Source organism: Balaenoptera acutorostrata, chromosome 3, assembly GCF_949987535.1.
Source record: "Balaenoptera acutorostrata chromosome 3, mBalAcu1.1, whole genome shotgun sequence".
In the NCBI taxonomy this organism is placed as follows: Eukaryota; Metazoa; Chordata; class Mammalia; order Artiodactyla; family Balaenopteridae; genus Balaenoptera; species Balaenoptera acutorostrata.
Genome location: NC_080066.1, coordinates 60,738,228 through 60,756,245, shown reverse-complemented (window position 1 = coordinate 60,756,245; position 18,018 = coordinate 60,738,228). Strand labels below are relative to the sequence as shown.

The 18,018-nt window shown below is 46.1% G+C and overlaps 1 protein-coding gene across 5 annotated transcripts in view; it reads right to left on the bottom strand.

Moving 5' to 3' along the window:
• The window catches only part of TMEM266 (transmembrane protein 266), a 131,931-nt gene that overhangs the window by 78,114 nt on the left and 35,799 nt on the right, over positions 1-18,018 (bottom strand). For 3 of the 5 annotated variants that reach the window (XM_057542076.1, XM_057542078.1, XM_057542077.1), the window contains exons 2-3: positions 8,011-8,142; positions 5,345-5,533 (exon numbers count right to left, since the gene is read on the bottom strand). In XM_057542076.1, the coding sequence (XP_057398059.1) occupies positions 5,345-5,533; positions 8,011-8,048 (227 nt within the window). In that variant the 5' untranslated portion in view covers positions 8,049-8,142. Of the gene's footprint in view, positions 1-5,344; positions 5,534-8,010; positions 8,143-18,018 lie in introns of those variants that run through there. The other 2 variants (XM_057542080.1, XM_057542081.1) reach the window with 2 other exon arrangements.

Genomic DNA, 18,018 nt, shown 5'->3' with positions numbered 1-18,018 from the left:
GTTGACAGCAGAGTGGACAGACAGAAGGAATCTGGTCCTTGTTGCTACTGTTGAGGGTCTGGACCAACCTCAAAGCTGCCCTAGCTCTGGGCTCCATGGGCCATGGGCCGATGAAAACCCTCATTGTTTGAGTTTGAGATAGGCTTCCTGTGGTATGCAGTCCAAAGCACCTGGCTGATAGGGTTACCAATCCTTTGTGAGAAGGATGATGCAGTGAAGAGATATTAGGGCAGTAGAAAGGTACAGGACTTGGAGATGACAGAACATGAGGACGAAGGAGAAGGAATTAAGCTGGTCTCTCAGGGTACCGATGTAGTGGGGCGTTGTGGCTGGCTCAGCTGGGGCTCAGACGTGCTCAAGAACCTCCTCTGTTCCCCTTCCCCCTCCTCTGAGTGTCTGTTCACATCTGCAGACATTCATGGAGATCTGTGTTTTATCACTATTGAAGGAGGAGGCGCATGGCTGGGGGGAAGATGCAAGGAGGGAAAGGATGATGATGATGATGATGATGACGATGGTGATGCTGTAGCTGGCATGATGTGCAAGTGCAGCCCCTTGGATTGAACTGGAGACCTGGGTGTACAGAAATGAAGGCCAGAAGCAAATAGGACCAGAGCGGTGGCCATAAGCAGAGCCACTTCTGGGCTCACTGACAGCTTGGTACAGAGTCTGGGGGGAGGGGAGGCTTTTCTTCCCCACCTTGCATGGGCATCCTGTGGGCTTGTGGTTTCTGAAAGGCCCTGAACTGGGCACTAGCGTTCCCACAGTGGACACTGTCAGTGTCAGCGGCTTCATGGGCAGTGGACATGGACGAGAGGGAGCCAGAGCAGGGGAGGAAGAAGGATGCAAGTTCCGGTGATGACTATGCCTGACCGACTGGCTTCATGGATCTTTGGTGTCTTGGAAGCCACTGGCTCCTGTTGAGGCAGGAAGGAGGCTGAGGGTCATTGTAAATAAGCCAAAATGCTCACGTGACTCCCTCTGGTAATAGGCTGGGGAGGCCACCCAGGTAAGTCTAGATCCACTGACTGGGGCCAGACAGAATATGTTTTGGGAAAAGACAGTTCAGTTTGGGGCCCTGTTGGGTTTGAGATGGCCAGAAGTCCTGGTTGGGCAGATAATGGTTCCTCAGGCTGGATTTAAGTGCTGTCACCAAAAAGGCTATTTTTAGCAATGACTTGGGTGGAGACAAGAACATTTCTCAAATATGCAGCCAACTCAGAGGTAGAAGAACAGATAATTCCACAGACATTTGTTAGGATTCTAGGTGTGTCTGGGATCCTGTGGAGATGTCCAGGAAGTAGCTGGATGTGAGCCAGGAGTTTGAGAGAGAGAGAGAGAGAGAGAGAGAGAGAGAGAGAGAGAGAGAGAGAGAGAGAGAGAGCAGTTGTGCTAGAGACTGGGCTTTGAAAGTTACAAGCTGAAGAATGTGAATTTCGGTTATGGGGGTGGATGCAATTACCCAGTGGGTAGAATTAGTAGAGCTAAAATGGCCAAAGACAGAAAACGAAGAACCCCAACATTTAAGGACAAAGCAGAGAAAGAACAAGCTTTAAAAGGCCTAGAATGGACAGCCAGAGGGGTAGGAAGAAAATCCAGAAAGTGTGATAGAGCAGCGGACACACAAGACTGTGTTTCAAGGGCGGGGGTTGGGGGGGGGCGGGGAGTGGATGACATTTTCAAAGGCTGGACAGAGGACAGTGTAAGGACCCTAGCAACACGGAGGCCGTTGATGACCTTGAGGAGAGCAGCTTCCACGGTGTGGATGGGGCTGAAGCTGGACTGCAGTAGGCTGAGGAATGAATGGGAGGGAGCAAAGGGGGCATGGCTAGTGCAGATGAGGCTTTTAAGAAGTTTGGCTGCAAAGAGGAAGAGAGAGATAGTGGCAGCTAATGGGGACGTGGAGTCGAGGGGGGATGTGAGAGACCTGAGTGTGTGACGAGTCAGTGTGCGGATGCAACTGATGCAGCAAAGTTCATGAGAAGGTGTGAGAGGAGGGGAATCAGAACTCAGAGGTGAGGTTGGCCCTAGAAGGGAGGAAGCGAGGGACTGAGGGGTGGGGTGCAGCTCATCTGTGACTGCTTCTACTTTCTTAGGGAAGGAGGAGAGGAGGTCATCTGCTGGAGGCAAGAGAAGGCTTGGGGGAAATGGAAACCATCTGGAATGGCCACCTGGGGACCAGGAGTGAAAGTTAACCAGGACCACAGAGAACTGTCAGGCAAAACTGAGAAGCAAGTTGAGACTGGAGGCCTTGAGTCTGGGAGGTGCTTTTACAGACTGAATGTTTGTGTCCTTCCCCCCCACCCTCCAATTCATATGTTGAAGCCCTAACCACCGCATCCACCCCACCCAACGCTGACGTGATGGTATTTGGAGGTGGGGCTTCTGGGAGGTAATTAGGTTTAGATGAGGTCAGGGTGGGGCCCCTAATGACTAATGATGGGATTAGTGCCCTTATAAGAAGAGGAAGAGACCAGAGCTCACTCTTTCTCTCCACTCACGCACAACGAGGAATGGCCACATGAGAACACAGCGAGAAAGCAGCTGTCTGCAGCCCAAAGAGAGAGCTCTCACCAGCCACTGACTCTGTTGGCACTTCAATCTTGGACTTCCCACTTCCAGAACTGTGAGAAAATAAATACCTGTTGTTTAAGCCACCCAGTCTGTGGTCCTTTGCTATGGCAGCCCCACCAGACTAAGACAGCACCAATCTGCACAGTTGTCTGACTTTCCTACCTGAGCCCTCAGCAGTCTGTGTGTAGAAGCAAAGAGGGTAGACAACAGATAGCTCTGCAGTTTAAGCTCTGCTGGGCAGGTCCACGAGAAGGACAAAGGGCTATTAGGAGAGTCAAGGAGATTGAGACAGATGAAACTCTTCCACCTGTGCCTAGGGGTTTACCCACATCTCAGTGACTGCATGCCAAAAAGTTAAGGGCCTTTGATGGTATAGCCTAACAGTGGTATCATGTACAATGTATCCTAACCATAGTCACAACTGTGATGTTGTAAAGGGACAGGTGACAAATGGAAGCCCAGTAGTGCCAGCCTGGATCAGGAGCCAGGGCTCTATTTTTGTCTCTGTCACTGTGTGACCTTGGGCAAGTTCCTTCCACTCTCTGGACTCTGCTATCCTATTAGAATATTTAGAACACATACTTTCTAAGGTTTTTTCCAGCTCTAACATTCTCAGATTCTGGGAAACTTAAAAGCACTGAAATACCACTGAGCTCAAAAGAAGTGAATGGCGGGGTGGCTGGGCACTATCTTGCTGGGGTCCCTGAGGTCCCTTCATTTCCTACAGAAAAGATTCATTCCTATATATAACACTTCCCTTAGTAGAAAGAGATGTATTTGACAAGACTTGCACCAAAGCTTTTTGAAGACCTACCAGAACCGTAAATCGTGTTGTTTTGCATCATTTCAGAAAGGGCCAGGTTGGAAATTTGGGGAAAACCCCAGGAAATGCAGCAAGAGCCAAGAAGCTTGTGAAGAGAGGCTTTTTCCCCCCTTCACAGTGTGCTTTCGTTCTGCTTCCTTGTCACCTGGCTTGTGTCCTGTGCCTGCTCTTCCTTCCTCCAGGAAGCCCTCTGGCTGCCAATGGAGCCCACTGCCGAGAACTCCAGCAGCGAAGCAAATCCCTTCACCCGGCTGCTTCCTATTTACCCAGCAGGAGCAGCTTTCCAGGGCACACCTGGAGACTCAAACCAAATCAAGAGCCTCTCTGCCTTGCAGGCATCCCATTTGTATTCTCCCTGCTCAGAAGAAACCTTGCAGGGGCCTGATTCAGAAGCAAATGGAATGACAAAGCAGGGACTCTGCCTTCTCCAGTTCAGGCTAAGGAGTGGTGTCCCCAAAGCCTGGACCACCCGTGGTGCGTATGCCTACAGGGTGCAGGTGTGGATAGGGTCTGGAACTAGATCCTCCAAGGTCTTCCCGCTTCTTTCCTTGCCTTCCGACTGTAAGCTTGAAAAGAGCCAAAAGGTGGCGCTGGTGGGGCGGGAAATGAGTCCATGAGAATGGATGGGGCAGGACACCAGGCTGCACTACCAATTTTGACCTCCAGAGGGCGGTGGCACAGTAGCCAGGTGCTCAAGGAAGGCTTGACCGCCGACATCACTGGTGGAGCCAAGGACCTGGAGACCTGGAGAAGCTGGCCCTGTGGTCGGATGGTGCTGCCCGTGCTCAGAATGGTGCCACCCTCCGCCAGGCCACCCTGAACTATTTCCAACCCGTTTGCCTATCCTTGTTTCCAATGTCCTGCTGACTCTAAGCACAGTACTTGGAGAAAGTTATATTTTCAGAGAAAGCCATTGGGGTGAAGTTTTTGCAAAAGGTGTATGGTTTCACAATTGTTAGGCAATTTATCTTAGGAAGGCGGGGAGGCCCTTCAAAAACACTCACAGGGAATCCAAGCTCTGCAAATTTAATTGTAGCTAAGGCTTCTCATTTGCTTCTAAAATAACCTGGCAACCCTTCGTTTTTATATTCAAAGCTGTCAGCATGTTCCAAAATATTTAGCGGTGGCATCTGAGGAAGGAGAGTAGCCCAGAACTGGCTCCCAAGCTCCTGGCCAATGTTTAAAAGTCTATATCTAAGAGCAACAGGGTGGGGCTGGGGAAAGTCTGACCTGCCCTGTGACCCAAGGACCTGTTCCTGCCCTTGTCCAGCCTGCAGATTCCCCCACGTGAATGGAGGGCATCACTGCTGTGTCTGCCCTGTCCAGATTGAACAAAGGCATCCAATCTGATTGACCAGTTAATTGGGGTAGGTAGGGGCCACTCCTTTGAATCAGGGGCCAGCATATGCTGTTTGTCCTCACTGGAAAAAGCAGCAGAACTTTTTAAGGTCTGCAAAGCTCCCGGCTGAATGGTGCTAAATTCCCTCCCGCCCTTAGCATGTTACTGCACACATGCTTTCTTCCCCATCTCGTCCCTGGTGAAAGAAGACTTGATAAAAGGAAAGTACATTCTAAATCCATTCTTTATAGGCGCTGAGACCTTGGGTGAGTCACACTAAATCCTGTTGGTCTCTTGATTCCCAGGTGTCCAGATTGGGGGTTGGATGGGCTATTATGGAGTGTGACAGCCTTTAATTTTATAATTCCCTGAGTTCCAAGCAAATGTCGCTTAATAGGTTGTCTATCAGTGACAGGTATTTTCTGTGCCCACAGCCTTTTTCTGAGGAAACAATGTCTGAGGAGAAGAGCTGGGGTGGCCTGATGTGAACTTCTGGTCTCTTACTATTCAGTATCTCTCATCTCTGGGCTGCCTCGCTGGAGGTACCCATGGAAACCCAGGGAGTTATGCAAGAGATGTCTTAGCTACTCAACGGTACAAACACCTACCCTTCTCTTTGGTAATCTTCGTCCAGATTTGACAGGAGCTGCGAGCCCGCCGTGGAGAGGTCAACCGCAGCCAGGGGCAAGTCCCGATAGGCAAAGTTCACCAGCTGCACGGGAGCAATGCTCTTGGTTTCTTCGTCTACTTGTTGGGAGATGATCTCAACTTCGGAAGTTCCTCCTTCTGTGGCAGGCCTGAGTTGGGGATGGCAACAGGGCAGAGACATCCCTCAAGAACAAAATGATTTTTCCATTCCCCAAGGAAAAGACGGAGAATGCACCAGAATCTGTGCTGGAGGAGGGCAGGGGAAATGCGAGGTCACCATTCTTCCCCGCTGGCCAACCCAGGGACTGGACTGAGGCCCTACCAGCCACATCTCCCTCACCAGCTGGGGAAAAGTGGAAGCATGCTCAGATCTTAAAATATGAGCTTTGGGGGGCAGGGTCCTTCATCAAAGGGAGGTAAAGACCTAGATGGAAACTCTGCCAACCAGCAAAGCCAGGACTTAGACTTTTAGGCTTCTCAGTAACTAGACTTTATGTTGGAGTAATACATTCTTTTAAATTGTCTCCCGTGTTTCTTTGTAAAGGTCCTCGGGAATGTTTCTACCATCTGTACCACAATAGAGAAGAGAGGTGTTTGTTCACAACTGGATGTACTGCTGGTGCTTGGGGAGACGACCTGGAGGCCTGTAGGGACCAAGTGAGCCTTGGGGCAGTGAGGACAGGAGAAGCCAGCTGTTCTGGGTGCCACTCCCTTCCTACTTAAACTGGTCCTACTACAGCTCCCTTTATAAGGTTGACAGTAGGAAATGGGGGTCACTTGAACAAATGTCTGAGGGGTTTTGGGTCTCCTACTAGGTTACCATCAGGCTCACCTAGGGCACTGCCAGTAACCCACAACTCCACTGGCATTACAGGGCATCTCAACCAGAGGCAGGACTACCTCCCAACCCACCAGAGGTATTTGACAGTTGGTGGAGGCATTTGTGACTGTCACATTACCAAAGGAGGTCACTAATGACATAAATAAGAAAGGGGACATTACACATCCTGCAGTGTGTTCAGTAACTAAGAACTCTTCTTCCCAAATACCAACAGCTACACTGTGAGGAGATGGTGGGCTGGGTCATCTTCCTTTAACTTCCTGGGCTGCCATCTTTCGTTCCCCCAACACATCCTTGACCCTATATCATCTTGTAGAATCTGAGGGGCTGGGTCTTGTGCCTCTGGCCAAACAGTGGAGAGGAGTAAAAATTAAATATTTGAGGGAACACTGAGAGGCCAGTTGTAATGCGGCCCAGCCTGTGATAAACTGTTCTGGGGCTCTGGTGCCGATTCCAATGCTGACTTCTGCGGACCTCCTCTGGGGCCTCAGTGTCTCCAGCTGAAGCATGAGGAGGTGGAATAGAGGCTCTACTCTTTCTCTGTGATCTGACATGGATGTGAGAAATATGGAGCAGGTGGGAGGGGCTCTGGAGTGATAAATTCCTACACTTGGCTGGACAGTTCTACATTCTAAACTTTTCCAACCACCACTGAAAGCTAACCAATAATACACAGTGGCAGTTATCCAGAAAGTGTGGAACTGAATCTGCCTACTTCTCTTTTGCTTGAATCATCCCAGATAATTGAGGAAAAAGTGGGATTTTTCTTTGAACACCACAGGTTGGCTGCCTAAACTACCTGAATTCACCAAGTAATTTCCACTGCCCCACTTCTCTTTTGTAGGCCTTATTTAAACCTTAGCTCTTTGCTACCTGTCAAGCACAGATAATAGTACTCATCATGGTGTGACATTTACAAAATGACTCAAGATCTTCAGACAGAACAGTCACAGGATGTGAAGCTTCTGTGTTTCTCAACAATTGAAGTAAAAGTGTGGGTGTTCATGGGGGGAATCCTGGCTCTTCCATATGTTTCCCAAAAAGTAGATGCTGGGTCGAATTTGTTCTTTTGGAAACTATGGACTGCCAAACTGAACACGTAGAGCTTTCTGATCAATGAGATGTTCATGGAGGGCTGGGGTGAGTTTCTGAAACTAACAGGATGTGGCTCTGAGAAGCATGGAATAAGCTACACCTGCCTTCCTGCCCTCTGTTCCCTTCTTGCCAATGGTCATAGTGGTCCAGCACCACCTCTGGCCATGGATCATCTTAGCGGGAGGAGACAAGGCCTCCTTTAGGGGGAATGAAGGTCTCACAGTTATAGCCTGAGTATTGGGACTATTCCCTGGTCTTGAATATGAAGAACAGTATGGTGGACAACACGTATCAGTGGCTCTGTTCTGCACCCCTCACTTTGCCACATGACTTTGGAGCTTCCCATCAAAAGGAAGAGTATATTTCCCCACCCTTGATGCTGTGTTCAGTCATGAGACTTGTTTCGGCCAATCTGATATTAGCAATCCCACTGGATTAGCAATGGGATTACAATCCCAGTTTTGGATTGCAGAATTCCTCTGCCTATTTGAACTAAAAAATGAGATGACATGAATAAGGTAACTCTGAGAAAAAGTAGATTTTAACACATTATTTTAATGTCAGGCTCAAGGACAAAACCACCTAGAGCCCCTCCATCTCTACAGAGCTGGGGGAGGAGCTACTGGCTGTACACCCAATCCTGATGTGCCAACTCAGTATCCACAGAGAGCAGATCCCAAGGCTACTTACTGTGGACTGGTCATGTTGAAAGATGCAACCAGAGCCATGGGTTTTTTGGGTGTCTAGTGGGGCTCAGCTGTCTCGAAGCCTGACGTCAGCATGTCCAAGCGTGGGTTCTATAAGGCATACAAATGTGGTGCCCTGAAAACAAATAATTGAATAGTAGGAATTTAATACACTCAGATGTCAAACCAAAGTCCTCCTAAGCGCATCTAAAAATGGAAGCCCTTAGAACTTTCTTCCATATAGACTTTCCTTCAAAGTAATAGTGAACAGATTCCTACCATTACCTATGGTGGATAACAATAGGCAGAATTTCGCTCTTTTTCAGAGATGAAGAAACAGGCCCAGAGTGATAAAGTGACTCTTCTGTGTCACACAGAGATGGCAGAGAGCCAGGTTGGACCACAGCTCTTTCTACTAAATAGACAAGGAAAAACCAGGGTAACTTTATACTTCAGCTTTAGGAATCTCAAAAATCAGGTTTGTCTCAAAAATCTCATTTTCCGGGCTTCCCTGGTGGCGCAGTGGTTAAGAATCTACCTGCCAATGCAGGGAACACGGGTTCGAGCCCTGGTCCGGGAAGATCCCACATGCCGCGGAGCAATGAAGCCCATGAGCCACAACTACTGAGCCTGCACTCTAGAGCCCACGAGCCACAACTACTGAGCCCACATGCTGCATCTACTGAAGCCCGCGCGCTCTAGAGCCCATGCTCCGCAACGAGAGAAGCCACCGCAATGAGAAGTCCACGTACTGCAAGGAAGAGTAGCCCCCGCTCACGGCAACTAGAGAAAGCCGCGCGCAGCTATGAAGACCCAACACAGCCAAAAATAATAAATAAATAAAAAATAAATAAATTTATTTTTTTAAAAAATCTCGTTTTCCCAGAAATTTCTTTCTCCTGAGATTTCCCTCTCCTCTGGTAGTTCTGTCTCTCCACTCTTCCAGGCTTTCCTCTCTTCTTCCCAATTGGGTCTCTCCAGGAGACAGGCAGCACACCCTGGAGCCAGCCTGCCTGTGGTCATGAGTGAGGAGATAGATGGGCCCCTGGGCTGGACAGCTGGTGTCTGTCAAGTGGAGTAAAATGGAAGCTTTGTTCTCACCCAGACGCTCCAAGGACAAAGCTAGTGGCAGAAGCTGAGCTCTGCTGAAGTAAAGAGATAAGATGACCACTCCTGAGGTCAAGAAAAATTTCCCTGTCTACACATGTGCAGGAAGGCTCCTTGGGGGTCAAACAGGGAGGGGGCGCCACCCCATAATAAGTGTGGACATACCCCCACAGGCCTCTGTGGTGGGATCCATCCTAGCAAAAAGTTGTGCAAAAAGTTGTGCAAAAAGTTGGGGAGGGTCCCAGGGCCAGTCAGGTGTGAAAAAAGAAACAAGATACTTGGCCAAATGTAAACAAAGACCAGAAGGACTGCCCTATATAAGTGATTTCAATCACCTCTTTACTGCGCTCCTTATTCAGGACGCCTGCACTCCTCTCTGGGTGTGTATTTCTGCCTTGCTTCTGACTTAGATAAATAAACTGTTTCTCTCTGTGCTCTACCATACAGTTGTGCTGTGCCTCTTGTAATAAACTTTGTATCTGTTTTGCAGATTTTGCCTCCTTGAGACATTTTTGCTTTCAAAGGAGGTAAGAACCAGGGAAGCCCCACCAAGGTGGGCACTTTACACGCTACACAAGGTATTAGCTCTGTGGAGAATATACTAGGAAGGTCTCTGCTTCCATGGACTTTCCAGTCCAGCTGGGCAGGCAAGTGTGAAACATAAAAAACTCCAAAGGGGCTTCCCTGGTGGTGCAGTGGTTGAGAGTCTGCCTGCTGATGCAGGGGACACGGGTTCGAGACCTGGTCTGGGGAGATCCCACATGCCGCGGAGCAACTAGGCCCGTGAGCCACAATTACTGAGCCTGCGCGTCTGGAGCCTGTGCTCCGCAACAAGAGAGGCCGCGATAGAGAGAGGCCTGCACACCGTGATGAAGAGTGGCCCCCACTTGCCACAACTAGAGAAAGCCCTCGCGCAGAAACGAAGACCCAACACAGCCAAAAATAAATAAATTAAAAAAAAAAAATCTCCAAAATTTTTGGGTACCCTTAGCAGTGAAGAACCAGTAAAACTTGATAAATCTATATTTATAAAAAATAAACATCAACTCCTATACTAATATATTATGGCCAATATAAAATATATATAAAAAATAGAAATGAAAGTGATTTAATTTTAATTTGACTTTTTAGGAAGGAAAATTTCAAATATAGAGAGTTGTAGGGAACTGTATAGTGAATTTCTAGTTAGTCATCACCCACTTCAACAGTTAACAGCTCAGGGACAGTCTTCTCTGTATCCTGCCCTTTCCCCACCCCTCATGATTATGTTGAAAGAAATCTCTGACGTCATTTCATTCATCTGTAAATGTTTCAATACATAGATTTAAGAATAAGGATAAGGATTCCTTTTAAAAGATGTAACCACAAAACTATCATCACTACTAAATCAACAATATTTTCTTAATATTATCAAATATCCAGGAATTGTTCACATTTCCTTGTTTTTCCTGTAATTTTTAAAGGTTTGATGAATCAGGAGCCAAACAAGGTCCACACATTATGATTGGTTAATATGACTCTTCCATCTCATTTAATCTGTAGGTTTCCCCCTGTGTCTTATGTTTTCCATGCAATTTGTTGGAAAAACTAGATCATTTGTCTTAGAAAGTTTCCCACAGTCTGGATTGTGGTGATTGTATCCCTTCGGTTTCATTTAACATGTTCCTCTGTCCTCTATGTTTCCTGTAAATTTTAGTCTATAGACTTTAATCAGATTCAGGTGGAACCTTTTTTTGCAAGACTATAGGCAGTGTCATGACTTCCATTCAGAGACACAGAATGTCTTCTTTTTTTTCTTTTTGTGACATAACAGCCATTGATGGTTGCCTCCTAGATCCATTAATTCATTAGGGTTTGCAAAAGGATCATGCTATGATTTTATCTTTCCTTCTTCATTTATCAGCTTCTATGAAGAAAAACTCCCCCTCATCAACTATTTGATTAGCCTAAGGTACAGTTCATATAGAAAAGGAAGGATTAAATGCTTAACTTTTCCCCCCTTTATTTATTGGTTTTCAAGATAATCTTCCAAAGTCAATCAACAAGGTGTTGTTGTTGTTTATTTTCCACAGTGTCACGGTTTTAAACACTCACTCAGTAGGGGTTGAGTAGGGGGAACAGGCTCGCTGGAAACAGGGACGGCAGTTTCCTGGAAGGAGATGTGGGAGTGGGGAAGAAATGACTGGCATCTCCAGTACAAGGCAGAGATGAGGCAGGAGAGAGGGTTAAAATCATATTTGGAAGGACAGTGAGTGGGCTGCTTCAGAAGTTTTGATCCTTAACAAGTAGCACACTTTAGAAGGCAAGATGCCTTAAGATGATGTTTTGTAAAAATAGTATTTTCCAAAGGAAAGAACGCCCAAAGCACAAGCCTAGCGTGAAGCAGGTGTAGTCTAGTACTCTATAAATGAACATCTGAAGTGCAAACCTGCTGTCTCATAAACCCGGTAAAAGCAGAAGAGAAAACCTGTTTTGGATTTACTGGGTCTGGCAGTGGTGGGGAGCAAGGCTGCTTTTTAAACTTTAGTACAATCCCAGTCCTTTCCACTTGTTGCTCATGAGTCTGTCTACGTAATTTTCCAAGACCATATTTGCTTGCTCCAGCCAGATCTGCAAAGTTCAAGCAGGCATCCTAGGAACCTTAGAGCTGAAAAAGGCTTCTAAGATCAAGTAGTCAGTTCCCTGACCTACCAGGTGAGAAAATCCATAATTCAGCTCACCTGTCCCCGGGGTGACCAGGTCTATTCTTCATCTCTTACTAGAGTGACAGCCCCCTTGGCATACGTGACCTGCTTTCATATGCATTGCATTGGTTACCAAACCTGGTTTCACTGTGAATCACCTGGGGGCCTTCTGGGAAATATAAATTTATAGGTTACACTACAGAAATGCTGAATCAGAACTCTGCAGGTGGAGTTTGAGAATCTTTTTAAAGTTCCCCTGGTGTTTCTGACATGCAACCATTCCAGTTGACCCTCAATATCAGTGGTCTTACACTTTCCATTGCAACTGAATCACCTGGAAGGTTTATGAAGACACAGATTCATAGCCTTACCCACGAAATTTCTAATTTAGTGTGTCTGGGGTGGGAGCTTGAGAGTCTACATTTTGAAGAAACCCCAGGGGATAATGATTTGCTGATCCACTGACCACACTCTGATCTTCTGATTCAGAAAGTTTGCTTGACGTAATGAAGAAGGTATTTTTTCCCAACGTATTTTGCAGATGAAGTTAACTGGTTACAAAGCTAGTGTGGCGGAATTGTCAGCAAAACCTACCCTGGCCAGGCTGAAGATGACCAGATATATCAGTTAGGAATACTTTTATTTGCCAGTAACAGAATATCTGGCTAACAGTGACTTAGGCAGTGAAGACTTTTAATTATCTTACATAGCAAGAGGCCTGGAGGCAGTGGCTCAAAGATATCACCAAGGACCCAAGCTCTTTGCATCTTTCCATTCCCCCATCCCCTGTGTGATGCATTATTCACACTTGTTGCCTGTGGTTGCAGAATGGTTGCTGCAGCTCCAGCTTGCACATCCTCACAGTAGCTCCCAAACAAGAAAAATAATCAAAGGCTTTCTCCTCACGAAGCTTTGATCTTTTATTCAGTCAGCATTATCTCTCCAAGCCCTCTAGTCAACATCTGATGTCTCTTGCGCAGAGCGGGGTCACACGGCTGCAAAGGAACCGAGGACAACACACAGCTGGCCAAGGGAGTAAGGAGTGATATGAGAGCTTAGACCAATCGTGATTCATCCTTTGGAGCTGGGCATATTGTTTCCATAAACAAATCTCAGTTCTCTTAGCAAGCAAGGACAGGATATAACCAATTGTCTGCCAGACCAAGTTTGGACACTCCGCTGAATAAGTTTCCTGGGTCTCCAAACAAGACTGGCCAAGTGTTGGTAACTGGTCGGCAGGGGATGTGAAAGATGTGTTCTTACCAAACCTTGGGGCTCTTTTAGTTAGAGAGCATTGCATGTGTGTGGGGTTCAGTTTTGACATCCTAAAGCTCACTGTAGAATCTGCTCCTAGGGAGAAGCCACTGAGCACAGGCACCTTTTACAGACATGATGTTCCACACCCCCAGGAGGAGAAGGGTGATTCTTATGCTAGAAGAGAAAGGTTGGTGTATAAACAACACGAGGTCATCCTTGTTGTTACCCTGACCCATTCACACCTTGCTCTGTTAACAAGAAGTGAAAATGAAGAAAATCAATCATGTCTCCGAGCATTCTCCCACTCTCATCTCCAGTCCACTGCACAATCCTTAGTGGCTAAGCAAGTGGGCAGGGAGCGCACAGTGGCTCTCTTTTCTACGTGCGGCACAGTCTCCCGTGGACCCCTCTTACTTTCTATTGTTTGCTCCTCTTCACTTACACAGCCTCTCAACTATTACCAGTCTCATAAAGCAGGGGAAACACAATACGAGATCACACAAAACTAGATCTGAAATTACTCAGGTATTCCGAGAAGAAAACAAAGAGGACCGTTATTCTAATCCTTCCCTTCCTCTCGATATTTTTTTTCCTAACAAACACTTCCCTAAGTTGTCCCTGCTGGGACAAAGGACCTACTGGCTCCTCACCCCTGGCTGGCCTGGGCAGGAAAGGATGCCCCCCAGCAGGCATTCCTCAACCCCAGCCTGATGTCATTTTCCCTCCAGAATTCTGCAGAGCTCCTGGGGAACTCAAATAGCTATGATCTGCAGAAGCACCAACAATGAGCTAGGGCTGCGGTGGCTGCCCTGTTACCCCTACGTTTCGCCTTCTCCGTCCCAGTCGAGCAAATCTTAAGCGTAAACGCCGCACTTTGCAAATCTCTGAAGCAATCTTCACCTGTACGTGATGCTGACTAAACATGTTAAGAACACGGATATAATTAACTTGGCCGTTGAATTCTACCTGGCACCAAGCAAGTGACTCTTCTTTGGTAAATGGAGGGAAAAAGTCCTCTTTCTTCAACCCTTTTTGCACTACATATGGTACGATGCAAAAATGACTCCATTCTCACCCTTCCTGTATTTGTCACTGTTACAGACTGAATGTGTCCCTCAAAACTCCTATGTTGAAATCCGAATCCCCAACGTGATGGTATTAGGAGGTAAGGCCTTTGGAAGGTAATTAGCTCATGGGGAACGGGCCCTCGCAAATGGGATTAGTACCTTATGAGAAGAAACACAAGAGAGATGACTTCTTAGCCATGTGAGAATACAACCAGAATACCACTGACTGCAAACCAGGAGAAGAGTCCTCACTAGACACCAGATCTGCCAGCACCTTGACCTTGGACTTCCCAGCCTCCAGAATTGTGAGAAATAAATGTGTGTTGTTGAAGTCCCCCAGCCTAAGGTATTCTGTTACAGCAGCCCAAATGGATGAAGACAGTCACATAATTTTCCACTGCCCCTTCACCTGTCACTGGGCTTGGCCATATGACTTGCTTTGTCCACGTAGGTTGGAAACCGTGATGCTTAGTTTTACGTGTCAACTTGACACATAAAGGGATATTTGGTTAAATAGTATTTCTGGGTGTGTCTGCAAGGGTGTTTTGGATGAGATTAAAATTTGAATTGTATACTGAGTAAAGTAGGTTGCCCTCCCCAGTGTGGGTGGGCCTCATCCAATCTGTCAATGGCCTACAGAGAACAAAAGGCTGAGTAAGAAAGAATTCTCTCTCCGCCTCACTGACTTTGAGCTGGGGCACCAGCCTCCTGTTTTCAGACTCAGGCTCGAATTTACACTATGGGCTTTACTGGGTCTGGACTTCTCAGCTTCCATAATCCTGTGAGTCAGTTCCTTATAATAAATCTCTTTATTCACACACACACACACACACACACACACACACAGACAATACACATATATATCTATCCTATTGCTTCTGTTTCTCTGTAGAACCCTGACGACCATATCAGCAAACATGCAAAGCACTCATGTGACTGGGACTGTCCTCTCACGTACACATTTCCATGACAGCCTGCATGCCTGGTCACCCCAGCCAAGGACAGCCAACACCAGCTGCCCACCTCCCCTCCCCCCCACCCCAAGGCATGTGAGTTGGATCAAGACCAGAAGAGTCACACAGCTGTGCCCAGCCTAAATCGCAGGCCCACAGACCCAGGAGGTGAATAAAATTTGGGGTTTTTTAAAAAAATCATTCTTTAGTCATTTATTAGCACCTGTTGTGTTCTAGGAAGTATACCAAACATTGGGGTTATCAAGATAAAAGAGATGCACTCAAGAAACTAGTGGGCTAGTGATAAAGACAGATGCATAGATAGAAATTAAAATTCAAAGAGGTGAGAAGAATGAAGCATTACAAAGGAGTGTTTTGAAAGCTGTAAACTTCCTTATAAATATTAGGTAACTAATGACTCCTCACACTGGCAGGTACAATCCTCCTCTTCCTTCAGCCATCTGTTAGGAAAGGTTTGTTTCTTTAAGTCCACCAAGTTTTGGGGGTGGTTTGTTATGTGGTATTATTGTGGCAATAGATCACTGATACATTATAGATAAATGTCCACTGCAACACGTAAAATAATACAAAGATGTATATTTTAAAAAAGATAAACCTCTCTCCAGCCTCCATTTTAACCCTCTACTTCTCCCTTGAGGTCTTATGTTAATACCCAGGTGTGGAAACCCTTGCTCAGAATTATGCAAACATGTACTCACATATATAGGCTAATTTTTGTGGGTTTGTGTTTAACAAAACAAAACCAACTTTGCAATTTGCTTTTATCACTTAGCAGTATATAAGGGACATCCTTTCTGATCAATAGGTAAAGATTTACATTTTTTCTAACTTCTTAATTCATATATATACACAGGTACAATATATAATTTTATATAAATTGCTTATCATAAAATTTATCTTTAGTGGCACCTGTGTTTTGTTTATTGCCTGCTTCCCCCTCCCTTAATGTACATATTCACAAACACACACCAATGTTAAGCTTGTGTATATTTTTCCTTACTTTTCTTTGTGTTTACACAATTATGCACAAATAAACATCTCATTGTTTGTTTTATTAAAAAAATACATTATTCAAACTTAACTGCTCTTTGCTTTTCACACTCAACAGCGGAAACTATAGAAATCCCCCTCTCCCAAGTCAGGTAGTAAAACTCGAACTCATTCTTTCATTAAAGCTGCATAATATTCCATGGTATGAATGCTCCGTAATTTAGTTAACGATGTTTCTGTTGATAGGCAGTTTTAGATGTTTTTTTTTTTTTGGGCCACTGTGAAAAATGCTACAATAAATATCCTTGTATACATTTCATTAGGTACTGGTATTTTTATTTGTATGGGATAGATTCCCAGGAGTGAGACTACTGGGCTAAAGAGTATGTATCTTAAATTTTAATAGTTAAAACAAGACTGCTTTGCAAAGGGCTATAGCAATTCACACTCCACAGCAAAGTATGAAAGTTCCCTTTTGAGGGAGCGTCTTAATCATTTGCAAGCTGTTGAGGGTGGCTGTGGACCAAATAAGTCCAAATACTTGCTTAATTATACCCTCTTCTCCATGGGCACTGGAGTGAAAATGGAGGACAAGGGTGAAACCAAAAATAGCAATAGATATCCTTACACCACAAGAAAAGGCATAGTTGTTTTTTCATAGTATTTCTATGAGCTGTTTCAGCAACAGTCAATGCCTAAGGATCCTGTTTCCTTCCTTGTGCCATAAACCCGAACGTCTCCCAACCAAACCAACCACATAACCAGTTCCTGGGTTCCCACCCGTGCCCATCTCCTGCCCACCCCCAGGAGTTACAAGCTGTGATCTGTGGAAGCAGATCTGACTTCCCTGGGAATGAGGACAGGAGAGCACCACAGTGGAGGGGGCGACTACAGGAAATTCTGGTGCCACTTTCTAACAGTTTCCAGTAATATTTGGGGCACTAACCTATATATTGATATACTTACTTGTTAAAAACCTATATATTGATATATAACCTATATATTGATATACTTACCTGTTTAGACTCTTGCTAAAATTCTTCTCCTTTGATAATGATTTTTATCTAGTTGGTCAGGAACTATATCTAATTTAAGCCTGCTATATTTCCACCCACACTCTCTGCCAGTTTAGAAGTCTAAATGACATGGACCTCCTCAGGTGTACCTGCAGGGGCAGGTCCAATCATGGGAGAGACTAGGACCAACCCCATCCTTGAGGGGCTTTCTCCAATGTAGCTGTTCAAGGGGAGGTAGGGGGACTTCCCTGGTGGTCCAGTGGTAAAGAATCCGCCTTACAATGCAGGGGACATGGGTCCAAGCCCTGGTCTGGGAAGATCCCACATGCCGCAGAGCAACTAAGCCCATGCGCCACAACTACTGAGCCCACGTGCCGCAACTACTGAAGCCCATGTGCCTAGAGCCCGAGCTCTGCAACAAGAGAAGACACCACAACGAGAAGCCCACGCACCGCAACGAAGAGTAGCCCCCACTCGCTGCAACTAGAGAAAGCCCGTGCGCAGCAACGAAGACCCAACAACGAAGACCCAATGCAGCCAAAAATTAAATAATTAATTAATTAATTTAAAGAAAAGTGGGGGGAGGTAGGGAGCTGTCAGGAACCAAAGGGTGACCTTTGTCCCACTTCCAACAGGACAGGATGTCCTTCCAGTTCAGTGGAGAGAGCCCAGCCACAGCCTTACTCTGAGGGGTGAGGTCAAGGGAGTCTGGCTTCTGGGACTGTGATTTCCAGAATAAAATTCACAGACGCTAAGTTGGCCCACCTCATCAGTAAGCAAAGACATATAAATTCAAACCATTTTTTCTCCTAATGGACTGGGAAAGATTTATAATCCCTAGTACTGATGATGGTGTGGGAAAATGGCCATTCATGCACATTGTTGATAGAAGTGTAAATTGTTGCAAATTTGCTGAT